Below are 22,993 nucleotides of genomic sequence, written 5' to 3' on the forward strand. Positions count from 1 at the left end.
AAAGTAAAAATCATTTAAAATGTCTTATATTAAGTAAACCAGACAACACAATTGTCTTTTTTTTTACTTACAGATAGCCAGGGGCACAGTTCAACACTCAGACAAAATTCACAAATGAAGCATGTGTTTAGTGAGTCTGCCAGATCAGAGGCATTAGGAATGACCAAGGATGTTTTCTTGATAAGTGCATGAATTAGACAATTTTCGTGTCCTGCAAAGCATTCAAAATGTAACGAGTACTTTTGAGTGTCAGAGAAAATGTAAGGAGTAAAAAGTACATTATTTTCTTTAAGAATTTCTTTAAGAATCGAGTAAGTAAAAGTTGATACCCCAAAAAACGATTTAAGTAGTACTTAAAAGTATTTTTACTTAAGTACTTTAAACCACTGCTGCAAACGCAGGGGGTCTGCGGAAAGCTGAGTATCTTGGCTATTGATCGGTTCCTTGAAAGTCTTTGGTGTGACTTACTACCATATATGGGGATACGAATATATAAGACAAGGTCGAGCAGATAACCACATTTCAAGATGGCTGCTACCTACATTTCAGATAGCGTTGTGAAGCGTAAACAAAATAAACACAGAATACATGATACACACTGAAAGCCAGGACTCCACAGATCATAACGATATATTATTTGTCTGCCTGGGACCTACCATTATTGATCACCAGCCCCGAGAGTCAAAATGTTTATTTTACACAATGTTTTAACCAAACATCTTACAAGGTAAGCTTCGATTTGGTCTGTGTTTGAGCTATAGGTATCAAATGAATCCTTAGGTTGTTAGGAACAAATCTAGCCTATTGCCAATGTTATCTAATGATGTATGACGTAATGGAAACATCGAATGTCCACCGAGTGACAGTATCTTTGCACATCAAAAATATGATGTCGCCTGCTTCCGTGCTGTAGGCATCCATTACACAGGGGACTGGCTACTAAAAAAGACGGCTATGAATAAGTATACCGATCTAGAATCTTTGAATAAAATACTGGAGTCAGACTCGGGAATCAGGGGAGCGATTTGGACAACGAGGTTTTCGACTGGCTGACGAAGATTGCTTTCATGACTTTATATTTCTAATTTACTATATGTATTTTTAGTTTTTTATAAGTTGTCTGCTTTTTGTGCTTTGGATTTAGTTTACATAGGCCTATTTAACAAATAATTAAAATGTTATATAATTCCAAAGTAGTTATTGTCTATGTTTCATATTAGTTCACTGTTTGCTGTTCTAAGTTTCATCCTTGAAACTTTGGAGAGGCCAATAAACTCTCATGGCCATTGTTTATTTGTGGTTCTCACCTCTGCCTTTGTCTCCAAAGTGTTACTGTTTGCATTGTGTGTTCTTCACACCTTCTATGTGAGTCACTGTACAGATAAAGTTAAGGTTTGGTGTTTTTACTTTACAGTAATGTTGTTTTGTAGATTTTGTCAACTGTAATTCTGTGTGTCTTACAGCAATATATCCCTTTATTTTATTCACCACAGACTGGAGGTTGCAGAAGATTTGGATGTTGACGTTTGGGAGCCACCCTTCCCCAGCAAGCGCCCCCGCCGGTCAAGGTCTTCACCCCCCACTGCTATATCGGGGCGGCAGCAAGTTCGAATCCCCGAGCTGACAAGGTACAAATCTGTCGTTCTGCCCCTGAACAAGGCAGTTAACCCACTGTTCCTAGGCCGTCATTGAAAATAAGAATTTGTTCTTAACTGACTTGCCTAGTTAATAAAGGTAAAGTAAAATAAAAAAAATAAAATAAATATCAATCAGCCCGTCTGATGGTTCTACATCCATTTTTCATAGACCTCTTGAAAAAGAAAATAGGGGCTTGTGGCACCATTTGTCCTAACAGAACCGGTTTCCCCGAGACCAAGGTAAACAGCATTACATTTACATTTACATTTAAGTCATTTAGCAGACGCTCTTATCCAGAGCGACTTACAAAATGGTGCATTCACCTTATAATATCCAGTGGAACAACCACTTTACAATAGTGCATCTAAATCTTTTAAGGGGGGGGGGGGGGGGGGGGGGTTAGAAGGATTACTTTATCCTATCCTAGGTATTCCTTAAAGAGGTGGGGTTTCAGGTGTCTCCGGATGACAGCATGACAAAGACAGTAGGAGAGGGGAACCATACGTTGGATCAGGACTAACAAGCTGCTTTTTGTGAAATGGAAGAACACTAGGGGAGTAACCATGTTCACCACACAGCATAAGGCATTCAATAACAACCATGTCTCAAGGAGGGTGAAAAATGCCAATGGGGCATGGGTGAGGAAGAATGTCCCCGTTTCTGTGAAGGACTACAATGACAGCATGCTCTGATAGGCTACAACCAGGTCCTCCACAAGACCAGGAAGTTGTGGACATTGCTACAGTAAATGCTTTCTTTCATTCTCCACAAGCAGATGGCCAAAGCAAAAGGTTAACCCCCTCTCTCCAAGTTGGCCTTCAGAGAGCAGCTGGTGTTGGAAAGGGCTGAATTGGGGGCCCAAAGCAACTTCACAACCGTCACAAGACCCCCCACTCAAGGTGAGCTCCACTATACAACACACATGCAAAAAGACAAAAGGAAGAACTGCAAGCATTGCACAAAACACAGGGGAAAAGGGTGAAATGCCAGATCTTCTGTCCGAAATGCCAGTTCGCTTTTTGTTTCCTGGCAGAGGGGGACTGCTTCAAAGACTACCAGGACATGCACAAGCTATGGTGAAAGATAAATCTAATCAGCTACACATAGGATGTAAAACAAACACAAATGCCATTTGTAAATAGTTTAGCTTATTTCTATTTTTGCACCTTTTTCAGTGAAGGACACATGTGTAACCAAGTTTGTGTTTGATAAGACATTTTATATATATTTTTAATGTACATCTGTTGCTTTTATATTATTTTTGTAAACAGTTCATTTTTATGTAGGACCAATACATTGGATATGCCTAGGCTAAATGTTCAGGCACTTTGGAGAGGTTGAAAAAACCATGGATATCCCCTGTTTGGCCCCCAAAACCACCACAATGTTTGAAAGAGTTGGGTGTTGTAAACATTTAGTTTTTTATAGTGAACAATACCTTTTAGGCACATCCAGTGTGCTAAAACAGTGCAATTACCACATTCGGACACTTTGGAGAGGTTGAAAGGACAAATATGTAATAGCATTGGCATTATCTCATTTACAGACATATGTCACTTTGGAGAGGTATAGGGACACTTGGCAATGTCCCGTGACCACACCTGACACCACTTACTAAAACATCTGCCCATTTCCAGTTGTTAGGTCTATCAGTCCCATTTTTCTCTGATATTGTTCACAATGTTGTGGAAGCCATCTGATGTGTTTCCAGCTCTAGTCATCAATAATTCACTTATTGCTTATCAATGAAAGATGACTTTCAAAATGAAACAAGGTTATTTTGTGTGTGCTCGATCTTGTGTATTCTGAGCTATGTAACTCCTATCTGTCTTTTGATCATTTCCTCATAATCTCCCAGATGTCTTCTTTCCAAATATACCAAGTATTTGCATGACTGAATCATGTAATTCCACATGAATAGCAGTTACTTTTGGGTATGTCTACTTAGACAGAAATCTACATTTTGCCATTACATGTAAGAGGTTAATGACTACCTCATCTCTGTACCCCACACATACAATTATCTATAAGGTCCCTCAGTCGAGCAGTGAATTTCAAACACAGATTCAACCACAAAGACCAGGGAGGTTTTCCAATGCATCGCAAGAAAGTGCACCTATTGGTAGAGGGGTCAAAATAAAAAAGCAGACATTGAATATCACTTTGAGCATGGTGAAGTTACTAATTACCCTTTGGATGGTGTATCAATACACCCAGTCATTACAAAGATATGAGCGTCTTTCCTAACTCAGTTGCCGATAGGTCAATGGTGACTTTAAAACAGTTAAAGAGTTGAATTGCTGTGATAGGAGAAAACTGAGGTTCGATCAAAACAATATTAACCTAATTGACTGAGTGAAAAGAAGGAAGCCTGGACAGAATACCTGTTTGTAACAAGGCACTAAAGTAATACTGCAAAAAATGTGGCAAAGCAACTAGCTTTTTGTCCTGAATACAAAGAGCTATTATTGGGGCAAATCCAATACAACACATTACTGAGTACCACCCCATATTTTCAAGCATAGTGGTGGCTGCATCGTGTTATGGGTATGTTTGTAATTTTTAAGGACTGGGGAGTTTGTCAGGATCAAAAAGAAACCGAATAGAGCTAAGCACAGGCAAAATCCTGGTTCAGTCTGCTTTCCACCTGACACTGGGAGATGATCCGTGAGTTACAGTTTTGGCTTAAATCTGCATAAAAATCTATGGCAAGACTTTAAAATGGTTGTCTAGCAATGATCAATAACCAATTTGACAGAGCTTGAAGAATTTTGAAAATAATAATGGGCAAATATTTCACAATCCAGGTGTGTAAAGCTCTTAGAAACTTACCCAGAAAGACTCTCAGCTGTAATTGCTGCCAAAGGTGATTCTAACATGTATTGACTCAGGGGTGTGAAAACATGTAAACTAGCAATTTCTGTATTTCCTTTTCAATCAATTTGAAAGAAATGTCGAAAAACATGTTTTCACTTTGTCATTATGGGGTATTGTGTGTAGATGGGTGAGAAAAAACATATATTTAATCCATTTTGAATTCGGGCTGTAACACAACAAAATGTGAAATAAGTTAAGTGGTATGAATACTTTCTGAAGGCACTGTATAATGCTTGCTGTAATATTAGCACGATTACAGGTCCCAAAAACAGATTTCAACTCAATTTGTTTAATATGCTTGGTGATGACTATAGTAAGCCTATGTCAAGTGTAAACATTGTTATATGACAGAAGAAATGGCCTTGCATTCCTAAAACAAAAAATCTAAGGTTGTCCTTTTTTCCATTGCATATTCAAACTGTGTGAAAACTTTCTTTTTGGGCCATTATAAACACTGGGATCAATGTAAATTCCACTATAGATGCGTCTCTGACTTAGCCTACTTCAGATCCAGCCAACATCAGAGGCAGGGCCTTTCCTCCATCTTAGAAAAGCTCTTGGGGACAACAGCGGGAAAAAACATGCGAAGCAAGGTCAGTGCTAGCCCTCCACCCCTCCTGGCAGGATCTGCCGAGCACAAACTGCCTGTATGTGGGGGTCTGCCCATTAGAAACAGGAAGTACAAAGTGCAAACCAGCAATAACGCCCCACCCACCCCTCACACCAGGAAGACAGCAGAATCCAGAAGATGGACTACTGAACTCCCTGGTTGTTTTTTAAAGACTGATTTAGACTGGTCTATGTATTACAGCTTCACTGATACTATTATCATTAAGACTATTCCAATGCAGGCCCTGGGTCAGTTGTTAAAGGGAGGAAGTGGGGGTCATCAAAACATTTTGGGGGTGAAAAGGTATACGTTGTACTGGTTGGAAGATGGAGATCTGAAAATCCCTCAAATCCATTGATATGTAGCCAAAGTTCTTGAAAGTGTATCCAACATCTACACTCATTTGACATTAAATCATCCCCTAGTAGGTTATATGTATGTATTTACTTCCACCTTTCCATTCACGTCTAGGGACTCTATGCATTTGCTGCTATCTTGCTTCCTCCACTCTGTCAACCTGATGACATGAAGACAAACTGAAGCTCACAGATCTGAACCATTAAACGCACAACATGCATTTTCACTGCAGATAAGACATATTTACTACACTTCTGGCACAATGATTACACCCAGGCAATTTCAGCTTAAAGTAAACACATCCATCACATTTTAAATAATTTAATAAGTGTGTAATGCGCATCAGGGGATGTTGTAACTTCTCAAAGGATATGTTCTGTGTTGGACTGTGACGTTATGCCTTTCATAGACTCCTGGTATGTCTGCACCCTAACAAAGGCCATTGTGTTCTGGAACTGTTGCTTGTATAAAAGAACTTATGTAAATCAAATTTTATTTGTCACATGCGCCAAATACAACAAGTGTAGACCGTACAGGGAAATGCTTACTTACAAGCCCTTAACCAACAACGCTTCAAGACGTTTTAAGGGGGAAAAAAGTGTTAAGTAAATTTTTTACAATTAATGTTACTAATAAATAAAAAGCAGCAGTAAAATAACAATAGTGAGGCTATATACAGGGGGTACCGGTACAGAATCAATGTGCGGTGGCACCGGTTAGTCGAGGTAATTGAGGTAATATGTACATGTAGGTAGAGTTAAAGTGACTGCATAGATGATAAACAGAGAGTAGCAGCAGTGTAAAAGAGGGGTCTGGGTAGCCATTTGAATAGCTGTTCAGTAGTCTTATGGCTTGGTGGTAGAAGCTGTTAAGAAGCTTTTTGACCTAGACTTGGCGCTCCAGTACTGCTTGCCATGCGGTAGCAGAGAGAACATTCCGTGACTAGGGTGGCTGGAGTCTTTGACAATTTTTACGGCCTTCCTCTGACACCGCCTGGTATAGAGGTCCTGGATGGCAGGAAGCTTGGCCCCAGTGATGTACTGGACCGTTCGCACTACCCTCTGTAGTGCCTTGCGGTCGGAGGCCGAGCAGTTGCCATACCAGGCAGTGATGCAACCAGTCAGGATGCTCTCGATGGTGCAGCTGTAGAACCTTTTGAGGATCTGAGGACCCGTGCCAAATCTTTTCAGTCTCCTGAGGGGGAATAGGCTTTAAGGTGCCCTCTTCACGACTGTCTTAGTGTGTTTGGACCATGATAGTTTGTTGATGTGGACACCAAGGAACTTGAATCTCTCAACTTGCTCCACTGCAGCCCCGTCTATGAGAATGGGGGCGTGCTGGGTCCTCTTCCTGTAGTCCACAATCATATCCTTTGTCTTGATCACGTTGAGGGAGAGGTTGTTGTCCTGCCAGCTCTCTGACCTCTTCCCTATAGGCTGTCTCATCGTTGTCACTGATCAGGCCTACCGCTGTTGTGTCATCGGCAAACTTGATGATGGTGTTGGAGTCGTGCCTGGCCATGCAGTCATGAGTGAACAGGGAGTACAGGAGGGGAATGAGCACGCACCCCTGAGGGGCCCCTGTGTTGAGGACCAGCGTGGCGGATGTGTTGTTACCTACCCTTACCACCTCGAGGCGGCCCGTCAGGAAGTCCTGGATCCAGTTGCAGAGGGATGGGTTTAGTCCCAGGGTAATTAGCTTAGTCATGAGATTTGTGGGCACTATGGTGTTGACTACAGCTCAGCGTTCAATGAATAGCATTCTCGCATAGGTGTTCCTTTTGTCCAGGTGTGAAAGGGCAGTGTGGAGTGCAATAGAGATTGCATCATCTGTGGATCTGTTGGTGCCGTATTAAAATTGGAATGGGTCTACAGTAGGGTTTCTGGGATAATGGTGATGTTGTGAGCCATGACCAGCCTTTCATGGCTACAGACGTGAGTGCTACGGGTCGGTAGTCATTTAGGCAGGTAACCTTAGTGTTTTTGGGCACAGGGACTATGGTGGTCTGCTTGAAACATATTGCTATTACAGACTCAGTCAGGGACAGGTTGAAAATGTCAGTGAAGACACTTGCCAGTTGGTCAGCGCATGCTCGAAGTACACGTCCTGGTAATTCGTCTGGCCCTGCGGCCTTGTGTTTAAAGGTCTTACTCACATCGGCTATGGACAGCGTGATCACACAGTTGTCCGGAGCAGCTGATGCTCTCATGCATGCTTCAGTGATTTAGCTCGTCTGGTAGGCTCCTGTCTCTGTGCAGCTCGCGCTGTGCTTCCCTTTGTAGTCTGTAATAGTTTGCAAGCCCTGCCACCTCCGACGAGCGTTGGAGCCAGTTTAGTACGATTCAATCTTAGTCCTGTATTGATGCTTTGCCTGTTTGATGGTTCGTCGGAGGGCAATAATCATTGTATTTTTACCTCCCACTATATAAGGGCCATTTTACTCTTGGACTTCTTCCCTGTGAAATCAGAGATAGAGCTCCCTCACAGCTGCTTGATTAAAGATTTTTATATTATACAATTAAATAGTCTCTGCCTTAATCTTTGGTTAGAGTTTTCCACAATACTGCTTTAATACGCAATTGTTGATGGAGAGAGTACATTTCCTAATTTATTCAGACGCACTTGGCAAGCTACAAGATTTATATTATAGCAAGGAGATTCACACACGCACATGCACCCACGTGCACAAGCCAGTAGACACTGTGTTTTTGTTGAGTGCGTATATGGATAGTATAATAATGTTCTGAATAACATAGATAAATCACAGGAGCCTTAATCAAACCACTAAGGCGGAGAGAGTAATGAATCACTCACAGGGCAATAACAATCTGGGTAGTGCCCCTCTATCCTCTCCTCTCCCTGACAGCACCGCTCACTGCCCTCCATGGAAGACAATGGTGACACATCATCATTACTACTATCACCACTGTAGACTTAGCGTACTCTAAATGTACAGTATGGCAATGGGACTCTTGTTAGAATAACCTTTCCCCCCACAAAATACAATCTATATACACTGCTCAAAAAAATGAAGGGAACACTTAAACAACACAATGTAACTCCAAGTCAATCACACTTCTGTGAAATCAAACTGTCCACTTAGGAAGCAACACTGATTGACAATAAATTTCACATGCTGTTGTGCAAATGGAATAGACAACAGGTGGAAATTATAGGGTATTAGCAAGACACCCCCAATAAAGGAGTGGTTCTGCAGGTGGGGACCACAGACCACTTCTCAGTTCCTATTCTTCCTGGCTGATGTTTTGGTCACTTTTGAATGCTGGTGGTGCTTTCACTCTAGTGGTAGCATGAGATGGAGTCTACAACCCACACAAGTGGCTCAGGTAGTGCAATTCATCCAGGATGGCACATCAATGCGAGCTGTGGCAAGAAGGTTTGCTGTGTCTGTCAGCGTAGTTTCCAGAGCATGGAGGCGCTACCAGGAGACAGGCCAGTACATCAGGAGATGTGGAGGAGGCCGTAGGAGGGCAACAACCCAGCAGCAGGACCGCTACCTCCGCCTTTGTGGAAGGAGGAGCAGGAGAAGCACTGCCAGAGCCCTGCAAAATGACCTCCAGCAGGCCACAAATGTGCATGTGTCTGCTCAAACGGTCAGAAGCAGGCTCCATGAGGGTGGTATGAGGGCCCGACGTCCACAGGTGGGGGTTGTGCTTACAGCCCAACACCGTGCAGGACGTTTGGCATTTGCCAGAGAACACCAAGATTGGCAAATTCCCAACTGGCGCCCTGTGCTCTTCACAGATGAAAGCAGGTTCACACTGAGCACGTGACAGACGTGACAGAGTCTGGAGACGCCGTGGAGAACGTTCTGCTGCCTGCAACATCCTCCAGCATGACCGGTTTGGCGGTGGGTCAGTCATGGTGTGGGGTGGCATTTCTTTGGGGGGCCGCACAGCCCTCCATGTGCTCGCCAGAGGTAGCCTGACTGCCATTAGGTACCGAGATGAGATCCTCAGACCCCTTGTGAGACCATATGCTGGTGTGGTTGGCCCTGGGTTCCTCCTAATGCAAGACAATGCTAGACCTCATGTGGCTGGAGTGTGTCAGCAGTTCCTGCAAGAGGAAGGCATTGATGCTATGGACTGGCCCGCCCGTTCCCCAGACCTGAATCCAATTGAGCACATCTGGGACATCATGTCTCGCTCCATCCACCAACACCACGTTGCACCACAGACTGTCCAGTAGTTGGCAGATGCTTTAGTCCAGGTCTGGGAGGAGATCCCTCAGGAGACCATCCGCCACCTCATCAGGAGCATGCCCAGGCATTTTAGGGAGGTCATACAGGCACGTGGAGGCCACACACACTACTGAGCCTCATTTTGACTTGTTTTAAGGACATTACATCAAAGTTGGATCAGCCTGTAGTGTGGTTTTCCACTTTAATTTTGAGTGTGACTCCAAATCCAGACCTCAATGGGTTGATAAATTGGATTTCCATTGATTTATTTTTGTGTGATTCTGTTGTCAGCACATTCAACTATGTAAAGAAAAAAGTATTTAATAGGATTATTTCTTTCATTCAGATCTAGGATGTGTTGTTTAAGTGTTCCCTTTATTTTTTTGAGCAGTATATAATGAATGGACACAAATGCTAATGTTGTGTTAGATTGACTTTAAAATTGTACATTTCAGTGCAAGGAAGATAATGCCATAAACTGATGTAAGGTTCTAGTGAGAGTCCCCACGCTCACTAACAAAGAGAGGCTGCTGCCTACATACACACTTGAAATCATTGGCCACTTTAATAAATGGATCACTAGTCACTTTAATAATGCCACATTAATAATGTTTACATATCTTGCATTAATCATCTCATATGTGTATATACTGTATTTTATACCATCTATTGCATCTTGCCTATGTCGCTCGGTCATCACTCATCCATTACTTAGATTTGTGTGTATTAGGTAGTTGTTGTGGAATTGTTAGATTACTGTTAGACATTACTTGCACAGTCGGAACTAAACTCAGCAAAAAAAGAAACGTCCCTTTTTCGGGACCCTGTCTTTCAAAGATAAATCATAAAAATCCAAATAACTTCACAGATCTTCATTGTAAAGGGTTTAAACACTTTCCCATGCTTGTTCAATGAACCATAAACAATTAATGAACATGCACCTGTGGAACGGTCGTTAAGACACTAACAGCTTACAGACGGTAGGCAATTAAGGTCACTGTTATGAAAACTTAGGACACTAAAGAGGCCTTTCTACGGACTCTGTAAAACACCAAAAGAAAGATGCCCAGGGTCCCTGCTCATCTGCGTGAAAGTGCCTTAGGTATGCTGCAAGGAGGCATGAGGACTGCAGATGTGGCCAGGGCAATAAATTGCAATGTCCGAACTGTGAGACGAGTAAGACAGCACTACGGTGAGACTAGACGGACAGCTGATCGTTCTCGCAGTGGCAGACCACGTGTAACAACATCTGCACAGGATCGGTACATCCGAACATCACACCCGCGGGACAGGTACAGGATGGCAACAACAACTGCCCGAGTTACACCAGGAACGCACAATCCCTCCATCAGTGCTCAGACTCTCTGCAATAGGCTGAGAGAGGCAAACCCACCGTCGCTGGACCAGACAGAACTGGTAAAAAGTGCTCTTCACTGACGAGTCGCGGTTTTGTCTCACCAGGGGTGATTGTCAAATTCACGTTTATTGTCGAAGGAATGAGCGTTACACTGAGGCCTGTACTCTGGAGCGGGATCAATTTGGAGGTGGAGGGTTCGTCATGGTCTGGGGCGGTGTGTCACAGCATCATCGGGCTGAGCTTGTTGTCAATGCAGGCAATCTCAACGCTGTGCGTTACAGGGAAGACATCCTCCTCCCTCATGTGGTACCCTTCCTGCAGGCTCATCCTGACATGACGCTCCAGCGTGACGATGCCACCAGCCATACTGCTCGTTCTGTGTGTGATTTCCTGCAAGACAGGAATGTCAGTGTTCTGCCATGGCCAGCGAAGAGCCCAGATCTCAATCCCATTGAGCACGTCTGGGACCTGTTGGATCGGAGGGTGAGGGCTAGGGCCATTCCCCCCAGAAATGTCTGGGAACTTGGTGGAAGAGTGGGGTAACATCTCACAGCAAGAACTGGCAAATCTGGTGCAGTCCATGAGGAGGAGATACATTGCAGTACTTAATGCAGCTGGTGGCCACACCAGATACTGACTTTACTTTTGATTTTGACCCCCCCCTTGTTCAGGGACACATTATTCCATTTCTGTTAGTCACATGTCTGTGGAACTTGTTCAGTTTATGTCGCAGTTGTTGAATCTTGTTATGTTCATACAAATATTTACACATGTTAAGTTTGCTGAAAATAAACGCAGTTGACAGTGAGAGGACGTTTATTTTTTTGCTGAGTATATAAGCACAAGCATTTCGCTACACTTGCAATAACATCTGCTAACCATGTGTATGTGACAAATTAAATGTGATGTGATTTGATTTGACCACAGACTGACTATCCCATGATGATTGAGTGTTGGGCTAGGATTCCTCTGGTCACTACAGTCCCTCCCTGGTTACAACAGTAACTGTACTATGATGGATAACAGAAAGTTCGAACAGGTCAAAGGAGAACCTGTGACATTCAGAATGTTCTTGAAAAGAGAGAATTGACAGATGACGTGGTGCTCTCACTTCCTCAAAACGCCTCAAGTAATGTGTAGCTAGGCTATCACTGCATTATGTAAGCTGTAGCCTACCATGTGGCATGTTACTACACTAATATGAGAATTTCTCTTCTATTATGAAGACATCTGCTCATTTCTTCAATTAGGCTAATCACAGTATCTTATCACAGTTGTATTGACCATCAGGACTTGATTAGGAAAATCCTGAATGATGGTGCACTTTGATCAATATCCATAGGAGTCAGATAACTTCTTCAACAGATACAAAGACGATGAGGGATTCTTTATAAAACCCAGACAAAAAAAGACCATGATTCTCAAGAAATGCAGTTCATAGAATAGTCCTTTGGAGGAAGGATTATTGACATATATTTGACATTTATATCTAAAAGCATAATTGAGAAATTATTTATCAATATTTATTACATTTTGGCCTCACCCAGGTCTCCTTTAAGAGTTCACAGGGTTTCATCCGTAGGTGCTACAAGGCAAACAGTGGTGTCAGTCAATCACTCCTAAAAGATGAAGAATTTGTATTAAAAAAACAACTAATTTTGTGTTCTTTTTTTTAACATAATGCGGGATCAACTGATGCTCAGGTTGTCTGGGACACTTTCAAAAGTGTGTTCAGACACCATTCAGTCAAGTGGTCATCACTTGACTGAATGGGTGTGTGTGTATGTTAGGAGGGAAAATGGGTGTGTGTGTGTGTATGTTAGGAGGGAAAATGAATTAACTGAGGGTATAAATGACTTGAGTAAACAAATTGATGCAGTAATAGAACCTCCGATTGAAATACTTATTCTGATCAAGAGTAGACAACATGAGCTTGAGAGCCTTTATGCAGAAAGGGTTAAAAGTATTATTTACAGATCAAACGCCGCTTGGAGGGAAAAAGTTGAAAAGTGTTACAAGCTTTTTTTTTAAGGTTGAACCAAAGGAATCACCATAAGAAAATGGTCATAAAACTGCTTTCCTCTGAAGGGCTTAATTTATTATCACCCAACCAGATATTACAGGAGAAAGTACAATATTTCAGTCACATTTTTTTCTTTCTGGGAGCAGGTAACCCCATTAACAGAACTTGACTGTAACTCTTCCCTGAAGACGATGGGAACCAGTTAATAGAAATACAAAAGGATCCTGTGCCGGGTTGATTGCTGAGGATGAAATACTAATGTAAATTAACTCTTTCAAAACTGGTAAATCTCCTGGCTATGATTGTACACCAACTGATTACGTAACGATTGAAGCAGGAGGCAAATGGCCAATATAAAATCCCTGTACACCTCAAAAACTAGAGACCCGTAGTGTACTGTGACACCCGTATTGTATTAAAATGTTTATCATTGGAATAAAGAAAGTAATAAGCAAAATGACAAAGTGAGCAATCTGGCTTTATTGAGGGTCACTACATTGGTGACAATATTCTTTATTTTCTGGAAACTATTGAACATTATGTAAAAGCAGAAAAGATAGATTTGGTGTTCATTGCAGATTTTTAGAAGCATTTTGGAAAGATAAGATGGGATTTCATTTATAGATGCCTTCAGTATTTGTTTTCTGCAATAATATTGCAATAATTGCAATAATGTTTTTTACATTAATTTATGAATATTGAACAAAATAATCATGAATATTGAAAATATCAAAACAATTATCTGGTAAATGTTTCATATTATTGTTGAACATAATATACTCTCTCGGCAAATCAAAGTTCCTGAGTGGGATCTCTGCTACTATTGGAGTTATTTGAAGCATTACCAACTGAGAGAATGTGTAAATTAACTCAAAATGGTCGCCCTCTACTGGTGATTTGCAGGATGTGCAATAATAGAAGTAAAAGGAGGACTGTGATCAGATACAGTTGAAGTCGGAAGTTCACATACACTTAGGTTGGAGTCATTAAAACTAGTTTTTCAACCACTCCACAAATTTCTTGTTAACAAACTATAGTTTGGCAAGTCGGTTAGGACATCTACTTTGTACACGACACAAGTCATTTTTCCAACAATTGTTTACAGACAGATGAATTCACTTATAACTCACTGTATCACAATTCCAGTGGGTCATAAGTTTACATACACTAAGTTGACTGTGCCTTTAAACAGCTTGGAAAATTCCAGAAAATGATGTCATGGCTTTAGAAACTTCTGATAGGCTAATTGACATAATTTGAGTCAATTGGAGGTGTACCTGTGGATGTATTTCAAGGCCTACCTTCAAACTCAGTGCTCTTTGCTTGACATCATGGGACAATCAAAAGAAATCAGCCGACATTGTAGACCTCCATAAAACATTGTAGACCTCCACAAGTCTGGTTCATCCTCGGGAGCAATTCCCAAACGCCTGACGGTACCACGTTCATCTGTACAAACAATTGTACGCAAGTATAAACACCATGGGACCACGCAGCCGTCATACCGCTCAGGAAGGAGACGCGTTCTGTCTCCTAGAGATGAACGTAGTTTGGTGCGAACAGTGCAAATCAATCCCAGAACAACAGCAAAGGACTTTGTGAAGATGCTGGAGGAAACAGGTACAAAAGTATCTATATCCACAGTAAAACGAGTCCTATATCGCCATAACCTGAAAGGCAGCTCAGCAAGGAAGAAGCCACTGCTCCAAAACCGCCATAAAAAAGCCAGACTACGGTTTGCAACTGCACATGGGGACAAAGATCGTATTTTTTGGAGAAATGTCCTCTGGTCTGATGAAACAAAAAATAGAATTGTTTGGTCATAATGACAATCGTTATGTTTGGAGGAAAAGGGGGGGGGGGGCTTGCAAGCCGAAGAACACCATCCCAACCGTGAAGCACGGGGTGGCAGCATCATGTTGTGGGGTTGCTTTGCTGCAGGAGGGACTGGTGCACTTCACAAAATAGATAGCATCATGAGGTAGGAAAATTTTGTGGATAAATTGAAGCAACATCTCAAGACATCAGTCAGGAAGTTAAAGGTTGCTTGCGAATGGGTCTTCCAAATGAACAATGACCCCAAGCATACTTCCAAAGTTGTGGCAAAATGGCTTAAGGACAACAAATTCAAGGTATAGGCGTGGCCATCACAAAGCCCTGACCTCAATCCTATAGAAAATTTGTGGGCAGAACTGAAAAAGCGTGTGCAAGCAAGGAGGCCTAGAAACCTGACTCAATTACACCAGCTCTGTCAGGAGGAATGGGCCAAAATTCACCCAACTTATTGTGGGAAGCTTGTGGAAGGGTACCTGAAACGTTTGACCCAAGTCAAAACAATGTAAGGGCAATGCTACCAAGTACTAATTGAGTGTATGTAAACTTCTGACCCACTGGGAATGTGATGAAAGAAATAAAGCTGAAATAAATAATTCTCCCTACTATTATTATGACATTTCACATTCTTAAAATAAAGTTGTGATCCTAACTGACCTAAGACAGGGGATTTTTACTAGGATTAAATGTCAGGAATTGTGAAAAACTGAGTTGAAATGTACTTGGCTAAAGTGTATGTAAACTTCCGACTTCAACTGTACTTTGCCTACTATGCCAATTTATCTCCATGGGGTGGCATGGTAGCCTAGTGGTTAGTGTTGGGCTAGTAACCGAAAGGTTGCAAGTTCAAATCCCCGAGCTGACAAGGTACAAATATGTCGTTCTGCCCCTGAACAAGGGGCACTGTTCCTAGCCATCATTGAAAATAAGAATTTGTTCTTAACTGACTTGCCTAGTTAAATAAAGGTAAATAAATCTGTATAAAATGGACCGACCATACCTTCAAAACTAGCAGAGATCCTACTCTGGAATTTTGATATGCCCATAGAGTATATTATATTCCACAATATATTAAAACATTTGCCAAATCAAAAATATTAAGTTTTCAATATTCATAAATATTTTATTGAGATCAAAATACAATTCATATTACAGAGCAAGGGCTAAAGCTTCATATGCCACCAGTTTTTGCATTGTAACATCTCCAGATAAAACATTATGGAGTCTTAAAGACATTCTACGGAACTTTAGCGACTACTAAGTATTGGGCTGGATGTGTCAATATGTAGTTCATACATGCATAATCTATGAGTAAATTTTTTTTTTTTTTTACATCAACAAAAACAGTCGCTTTCAAACTAGGGATTTTCTGGAAGGTGTGCTGCGCCATTTTCCCTGCATCTAATAATATACTCCCACATGGGCCAGGCCTCTAGCAATTTGAGTTCTAGCCAATGAGCTTCAGCCCCCTGCCATTTGAGTGACAGCTAGCACGATACACACACAGCAGAACGAGAGAACAATGACGTGGTGCACATATCTGCACATATGTGACGTAGTATGTAATTCTTAGGGACCACTTTTGCTTTGTGAGTGTTATTTTCAGAACTACTGGCTAAAAAGTATACAAAAGTACTGGGGGATCACTCCAATGTCAAAAACCTTCCACCAATGATATCACATTATGAGATCAAATTGCATATTCCACATGGAACTTCTTAATGTTTTCAAATGAGATTCTTTCACGGTGATTAACCTCTTTTGATAGAATTCTGATCGGATGGCTCTGTTGTCTGCCTTGTTGACATCATTGATGAGAGAGAGACAGAGAGAGGGAGGTTATAATAATGTCAGTTAGTCAGCTATGAAGGACTTCTGGGTTAACATGATTATTAGTCATCAGATTTCAGAGGCTGTCACATGGAACAAAAATCTCATTATGAAAAAAACTTGAATGTTCTCTTCAGATATAACCCAGAGAGCACTTTATATTGCATGAATACACATGATTTGCATACACAAACACAGAGAGACTCACACACCAATGCTGATGTTTTTAACAAGTCCCAGAATTATATCTGCATGAAACTGCAGGGAGCTCCATGATGTAATTGCATACATTAGGCAGATTTTGGTAACCTCTGCGGAAGGTAATGGTTGCAAATGTGCTTTAATGTGGGTGGGTGGGGGTGAGCAGATGGATTAATGACATTAATGTGCTCCCAGGCATGTCTCTTAAAATACGTTGAGGCACATCTAAGGTTTATTAATCATTCTGTGATGAGATTAACCTCCCAGTGTCATTAGTGTAATCTGGGTAGACTTTATCACTTAGACCTACTCGTGAGAAGCAGAGGAGTAGAGACTGAAAGTCATATCCAATGGAGTCATATCATGTGTCTCTTTACACCCACCCTGCTAGAGCAACATCTTAAAAGTAGGGTAAATCTACAGGCCATGCCTAGTATGTAAAATACAAACATTACTCCAAGTCAAGTTTATAAAGTGGCAAGAAAAAGTATGTGAACTCTTTGGAATTACATGGATTTCTGCATAACTTGGTCATCAAAATTGATCTGATCTTAATCTATATCACAACAATAGACAAGCATATTGTGCTTAAACTAATAACACACAAATTATTGTATTTTTCTTGTCTATATTGAATACATCATTTAAACATTCACAGTTTAGGTTGGGGAAAGTATGTGAACCCCTAGGCTAATGACTTCTCCAAAAGCGAATTGGAGTCAGGAGTCAGCTAACCTGGAGTCCAATCAATGAGACGAGATTGGAGATGTTGGTTAGAGCTGCCTTGCCCTATAAAAAACACACAAAAAATAGAGTTTGCTATTCACAAGAAGCATTGCCTTATGTGAACCATGCCTAGAACAAAATAAATCTCAGAAAGACCTAAGATTAACAATTGTTGGCTTGCATAATGCTGGAAAGGGTTACAAAAGTATCTCTAAAAGCCTTGATGTTCATCAGTCCACGGTAAGACAAATTATCTATAAATGGAGAAAGTTCAGCACTGTTGCTACTCTCCCTAGGAGTGGCCATCCAGCAAAGATGACTGCAAGAGCACAGCGCAGAACTCTCAATGAGGTTAAGAAGAATCCTAGAGTGTCAGCTAAAGACTTACAGAAATCTTTGGAACATGCTAACATCTTTGTTGACGAGTCTACGATACCTTAAACGCAAAACAAGAATGGTGTTCATGTGAGGACACCACGAAGAAGCCACTGCTGTCCAAAAAAAACATTGCTGAATGTCTGAAGTTTGCAAAAGTGCACTTGGATATTCCACAGCGCTACTGGCAAAATATTCTGTGGACAGATGAAACTACAGGTGAGTTGTTTTGAAGGAACACACAACACTATGTGTGGAGAAAAAAAGGCACAGCACACCTACGTCAAAACCTCATCCCAACTGTAAAGTATGGTGGAGGGAGCGTCATGGTTTGGGGCTGCTTTGCTGCCTCAGGGCCTGGGGAGCTTGCTATCATCAACGGAAAAATGAATTCCCATGTATATCAAGACATTTTGCAGGAGAATATAAGGCTATCTGTCCACCAGTTGAAGCTCAACAGAAGTTGGGTGATGCAACAGGACAACGACCCAAAACGTAGAAGTAAATCAACAACAGAATGGCTTCAACAGAAGAAAATACACCTTCTGCAGTGACCTAGTTAGAGTCCTGACCACAACCCGATTGAGATGCTGCAGCATGACCTCAATAGAGCACGTCACATCAGACGTCCCAAGAATATTGCTGAATTGAAACAGTTTTGTAAAGAGGAATGGTCCAAAACGATTGTGCAGGTCTGATCCACAACTACAGAAAAAGTTTGGTTGAGGTTATTGGTGGCAAAGGAGGGTCAAACAGTTATTAAATCCAAGGGTTCACATACTTTTCCCACCCTGCACTGTGAATGTTTACATGGGGTGTTCAATAAAGACATGAAAATGTATAATTGTTTGTGTGTTATTAGTTTAAGCAGACTGTGTTTGTCTATTGTTGTGACCAAGATGAAGATCAGATCAAATGTTATGACCAATTTATGCAGAAATCCAGGTATTTCCAAAGGGTTTACATATACTTTTTCTTGCCACTGTATATTCTTAATTCCATTCCTTTACTTAGATTTGTGTGCATTAGGTATTTGTTGTGAAATTGTTAGATATTACTTAATAGATATTGCTGCACTGTCGGAACTAGAAGCACAAGCCTTTCGCTACACCCGCAATAACATCTGTTAAACGTGTATGTGACCAATAAAATTTGATTTGATTTGACATATGCTGAGCACTTGTTGGCTGCTTTTCCTTCACTCTGCGGTCCAACTCATCCCAAACCATCTCAATTGGGTTGAGGTCGGGTGATTGTGGAGGCCAGGTCTTCTGATGCAGCACTCCATCATTCTTCTCCTTGGTCAAATAGCCCTGGAGGTGTGTTCTGGGTCATTGTCCTGTTGAAAAAAAAATGATTGTCCCACTAAGCGCAAACCAGATGGGATGGGGTATTGCTACAGAATGCTGTGGTAGACAAGCTGGTTAAGTGTGCCTTGAATTCTAAATAAATCACAGACCGTGTCACCAGCATAGCACCATCACACCTCCTCCATGCTTGACGGTGGGAACCACATATGCGGAGATCATCCGTTCACCATCTCTGCATCTCACAAAGACGCAGCGGTTGGAACCAAAAATCGCTAATTTGGACTCATCAGACAAAAGGACAGATTTCCACCAGTCTAATGTCCATTGCTCATTTTTCTTGGCCCAAGCAAGTCTCTTTGCAGCAATTTGACCATGAAGGCCTGATTTACACAGCCTCCTCTGAACAGTTGATTTTGAGATGTGTCTGTTACTTGAACTCAGTGAAGCATTTATTTGGCCTGAAATTTCTGAGGTTGGTAACTCTAATAAACGTATCCTCTGCAGCAGTGGTAACTATGGGTCTTCTTTTCCTTTGGCGACCCTCATGAGAGCCAGTTTCATCATAGCGCTTGATGGTTTTTGCGACTGCACTCAAGTAAATTTTCCGTATTGACTGACCTTCATGTCTTAAAGTAATGATGGACTGTTGTTTCTCTTTGCTTATTTGAGGTGTTCTTGCCATAATATGGACTTGGTCTTTTACCAAATAGGGCTATCTTCTGTATACCCCCCTACCTTGTCACATCACAACTGATTGGTTCAAACGCATTAAGAAGGAAAGAAATTCCACAAATTAACTTTTCAGAAGGCACACCTGTTAATTGAAATGCATTCCAGGTGACTACCTCATGAAGCTGGTTGAGAAAATGCCAAGCGTGTGCAAAGCTGTCATCAAGGCAAAAGGTGGCTACTTTGAAGAATCTTAAATATTAATTACATTTTGATTTGTTTAACACTTTTTTTGGTAACTACATGATTCCATATGTGTTATTTCATAGTTTTGATGTCTTCACTATTATTCTACAATGTAGAAAATATTAAAAATAAAGAAAAACTCTTGAATGAGTCAGCGTGTCCACACTTTTGACTAGTACTGCATATCATTTTTTGGGGGGGATTTTGGAAAGTCTCCCAAGACCCCATTTTCTTATCAGGCGAAACCACTTGGGGCCGTGAACCCTAGTTTGGGAACCGCTGGTGTAAATAGATAGCACTACATCTAAAAATAACACCCAAGAGAAGAGTGATGTAAATATATGCCAAGGCAGCCCTGAATAATTGATTGTGCTGCAGATTGCATCCAGGCCAATAAGGGCAACTGACATTAATTGCCACTCTCAAGGACTATTTCTTCTTGAACAGAAATGTACTTCAGACAGGCTATTTTCCCATCCCCTCTGAGACTGTTAACTGGTTTTATGGGTAATTGCTAATCTTAAAGAGCTGTTCCCTCAGCAGTGTAATTATCAAGTAATTACCAATGAGTCACATTCACCTTCTTTGCCATTATTAAACCACCATCCATCCAACCACTAGCGGTTCTGTGGGGGCGGGGGCTGTGCCCCTGTGACAACAATTTTGGACCCCCTTGTGGCCCCCCTAAATGTGGAGTATGAAATAATTTTTACATAACTCATTTTTGCTATCTTTCTTTTTTTACATCTGTTATTAGACAGAAAATGCAAATAAATTGTTGAATGATTATGAACATGGTCTTTTGCCTGCTTATGCCTGCAATACAGTGAAGAAAACGATATAACGTCTAATGTAACTGGCCCCTCTATCAGTACAACTGGCCCCAGCTTGGCCCCCCCAGTTGAAATGGTCTAGAACCGCCACTGCATCCAACACCTGGGACCAAATAAAACGTAGTTACAAACGAACCACAATTAGAAGTAAAACGTTACATAGACCATGTGAAAGAGAACGGAAAGCAGGGTACCTGAAATACACTGCATGTTTGCTTTTTGTGTACTCGGTCTACCCTTATTCAATATGTTTGATCTTCCACGAGTTTATCTCTGTCATTTCATAGTATATACTACCACCTACTGGTATCATAGTGAATAAAGGCTTTCCCAAGGGGTTCTAGTCTAGATCTTGGTTTCCAAATCTCGGTCTTGGTGCACGTTTTAGTTTTACACAGATGATAGGCCTACTATTGGTTTCTCGATACTGATGACCTGACTTTACATAACAGGTTAGGAGAACTAACGTAGTAGGTTTGAATAATTAAAGTAGTAGGTTAGGAGAGGTTAAGGTTAGTTTAAGGGTTAGGCTTAGCTAAAATGCTACTGTTGTCCCTGACGCAACTCCAACGTGCACGTTTTGGTCCGTACTCTATATTCTACCCAGTAGCCACAAACGTAGAAGCCATCAGCAGTGGTGGAAAAAGTACCCAATTTTCATACTTGAGTAAAAGTAAAGATACCTTAAAAGAAAATTACTCAAAGTAAAAGTGGAAGTCACCCAGTAAAATACTACTTAAGTAATAGTCTAAACGTAGTTGGTTTTAAATGTACTTAAATCAAAAGTAAAAGTATAAATTATTTAGAATTTCTCATATTAAGCAAACCAGACGAGACGATTTTCTTGTTTTTTTTTTAAATTTACGCATAGCCAGGGGCACAGTTCAACACTCAGACATAATTTACAAACAAAGCATTTGTGTTTAGTGAGTGCCAGATAAGAGGCAATAGGGATGATCCCTTTATAAGTGCGTGAATTAGACCATTTGTGTCCTGCTAAGCATTCAAAATGTAACAAGTACTTTTGGGTGTCAGGGAAAATGTATGGAGTAAAAAGGACATTATTTTCTTTAGGAATGTAGTGGAGTAAAACGAAAAATTGGCAAAAATATAAATAGTAAAGTACAGATAACCCAAAAAACGATTTTAAGTACAAAAATAAATATAAGTACTACTTAAGTACTTTACACCACTGGCCATCAGTTCAGAAAAACCATCACCACACGGTCCGTGCTATTCAGAATCCTTGGGACGTCCTTACCCCATAGAAATGTAAAATGGTTAAGGTTAGGGTAGGGGTTAATGTTAGAGGTTAAGAGTTTAAGGTTAGGGTTTATGGTAGGGACGTCCCAAGGATCTCGGATTGCATTGTCCATACCACACTGGTGTCCGTGCAATGCATTGTGGGTAGCTATTTTTCTTCCTGGGCACGAAAATGGCGGATACAGACGAGCCGTAAGTAGCTGCAGAAGTAAACAAGCAAGACATAGCCGTTAACTGCCCGAACGATGCTTTCACATCCCATTAACTGGTTACCTGCTGAAAGCAAAGCATGAATGAAACTTCTTTTATTCTCTCTTTTTAGGGAGAAGAAAAGAAGGAGAGTAGTGGAGCTGACTGAGAAGTTAGTAATGAATTGCTAGAACTGGCAGCAGGTTTGAGAGGGTGAATAGAGCAGGGATTAAAAATCTGTCTCGAGTAACTCAGACGGCAGCTAAATCCAAATAAATATATAGCTACGCTAGCTAGTTCTAACTAGCCTACAGTAAATATTTCCTGTTGTTGTTGGTCTTTAACATAGTATCCCTACAAATGGCTGCTTTGAAACCGATTCAACCATTGAATGGGCTCCCGAGTGACCCAGCTGTCTAAGGCACTGCATCTCAGTGCTAGAGGCGCTGAGACAT

General features: G+C 41.2%; 1 protein-coding gene across 4 annotated transcripts in view; it reads left to right on the forward strand.

The window, feature by feature from the left end:
- The first annotated feature begins 556 nt into the window (after positions 1-556).
- LOC100196693 (ubiquitin-like modifier activating enzyme 3) overlaps positions 557-22,993 on the forward strand; it is a 41,496-nt gene continuing 19,059 nt past the window's right edge. Inside the window, 4 exon segments of one of the 4 annotated variants that reach the window (NM_001141715.1) lie at positions 557-727; positions 1,494-1,628; positions 1,807-1,877; positions 2,414-2,537. Coding sequence is in view for 3 of the 4 variants with exons in the window: in XM_014166581.1 (XP_014022056.1) it covers positions 22,643-22,710 (68 nt within the window). In the remaining variant the exon portion in view is untranslated. 4 annotated transcript variants of the gene reach the window in all.

The sequence above is a fragment of the Salmo salar genome, chromosome 22, assembly GCF_965601325.2.
Source record: "Salmo salar chromosome 22, fSalSal1, whole genome shotgun sequence".
Lineage (NCBI taxonomy): Eukaryota > Metazoa > Chordata > Actinopteri > Salmoniformes > Salmonidae > Salmo > Salmo salar.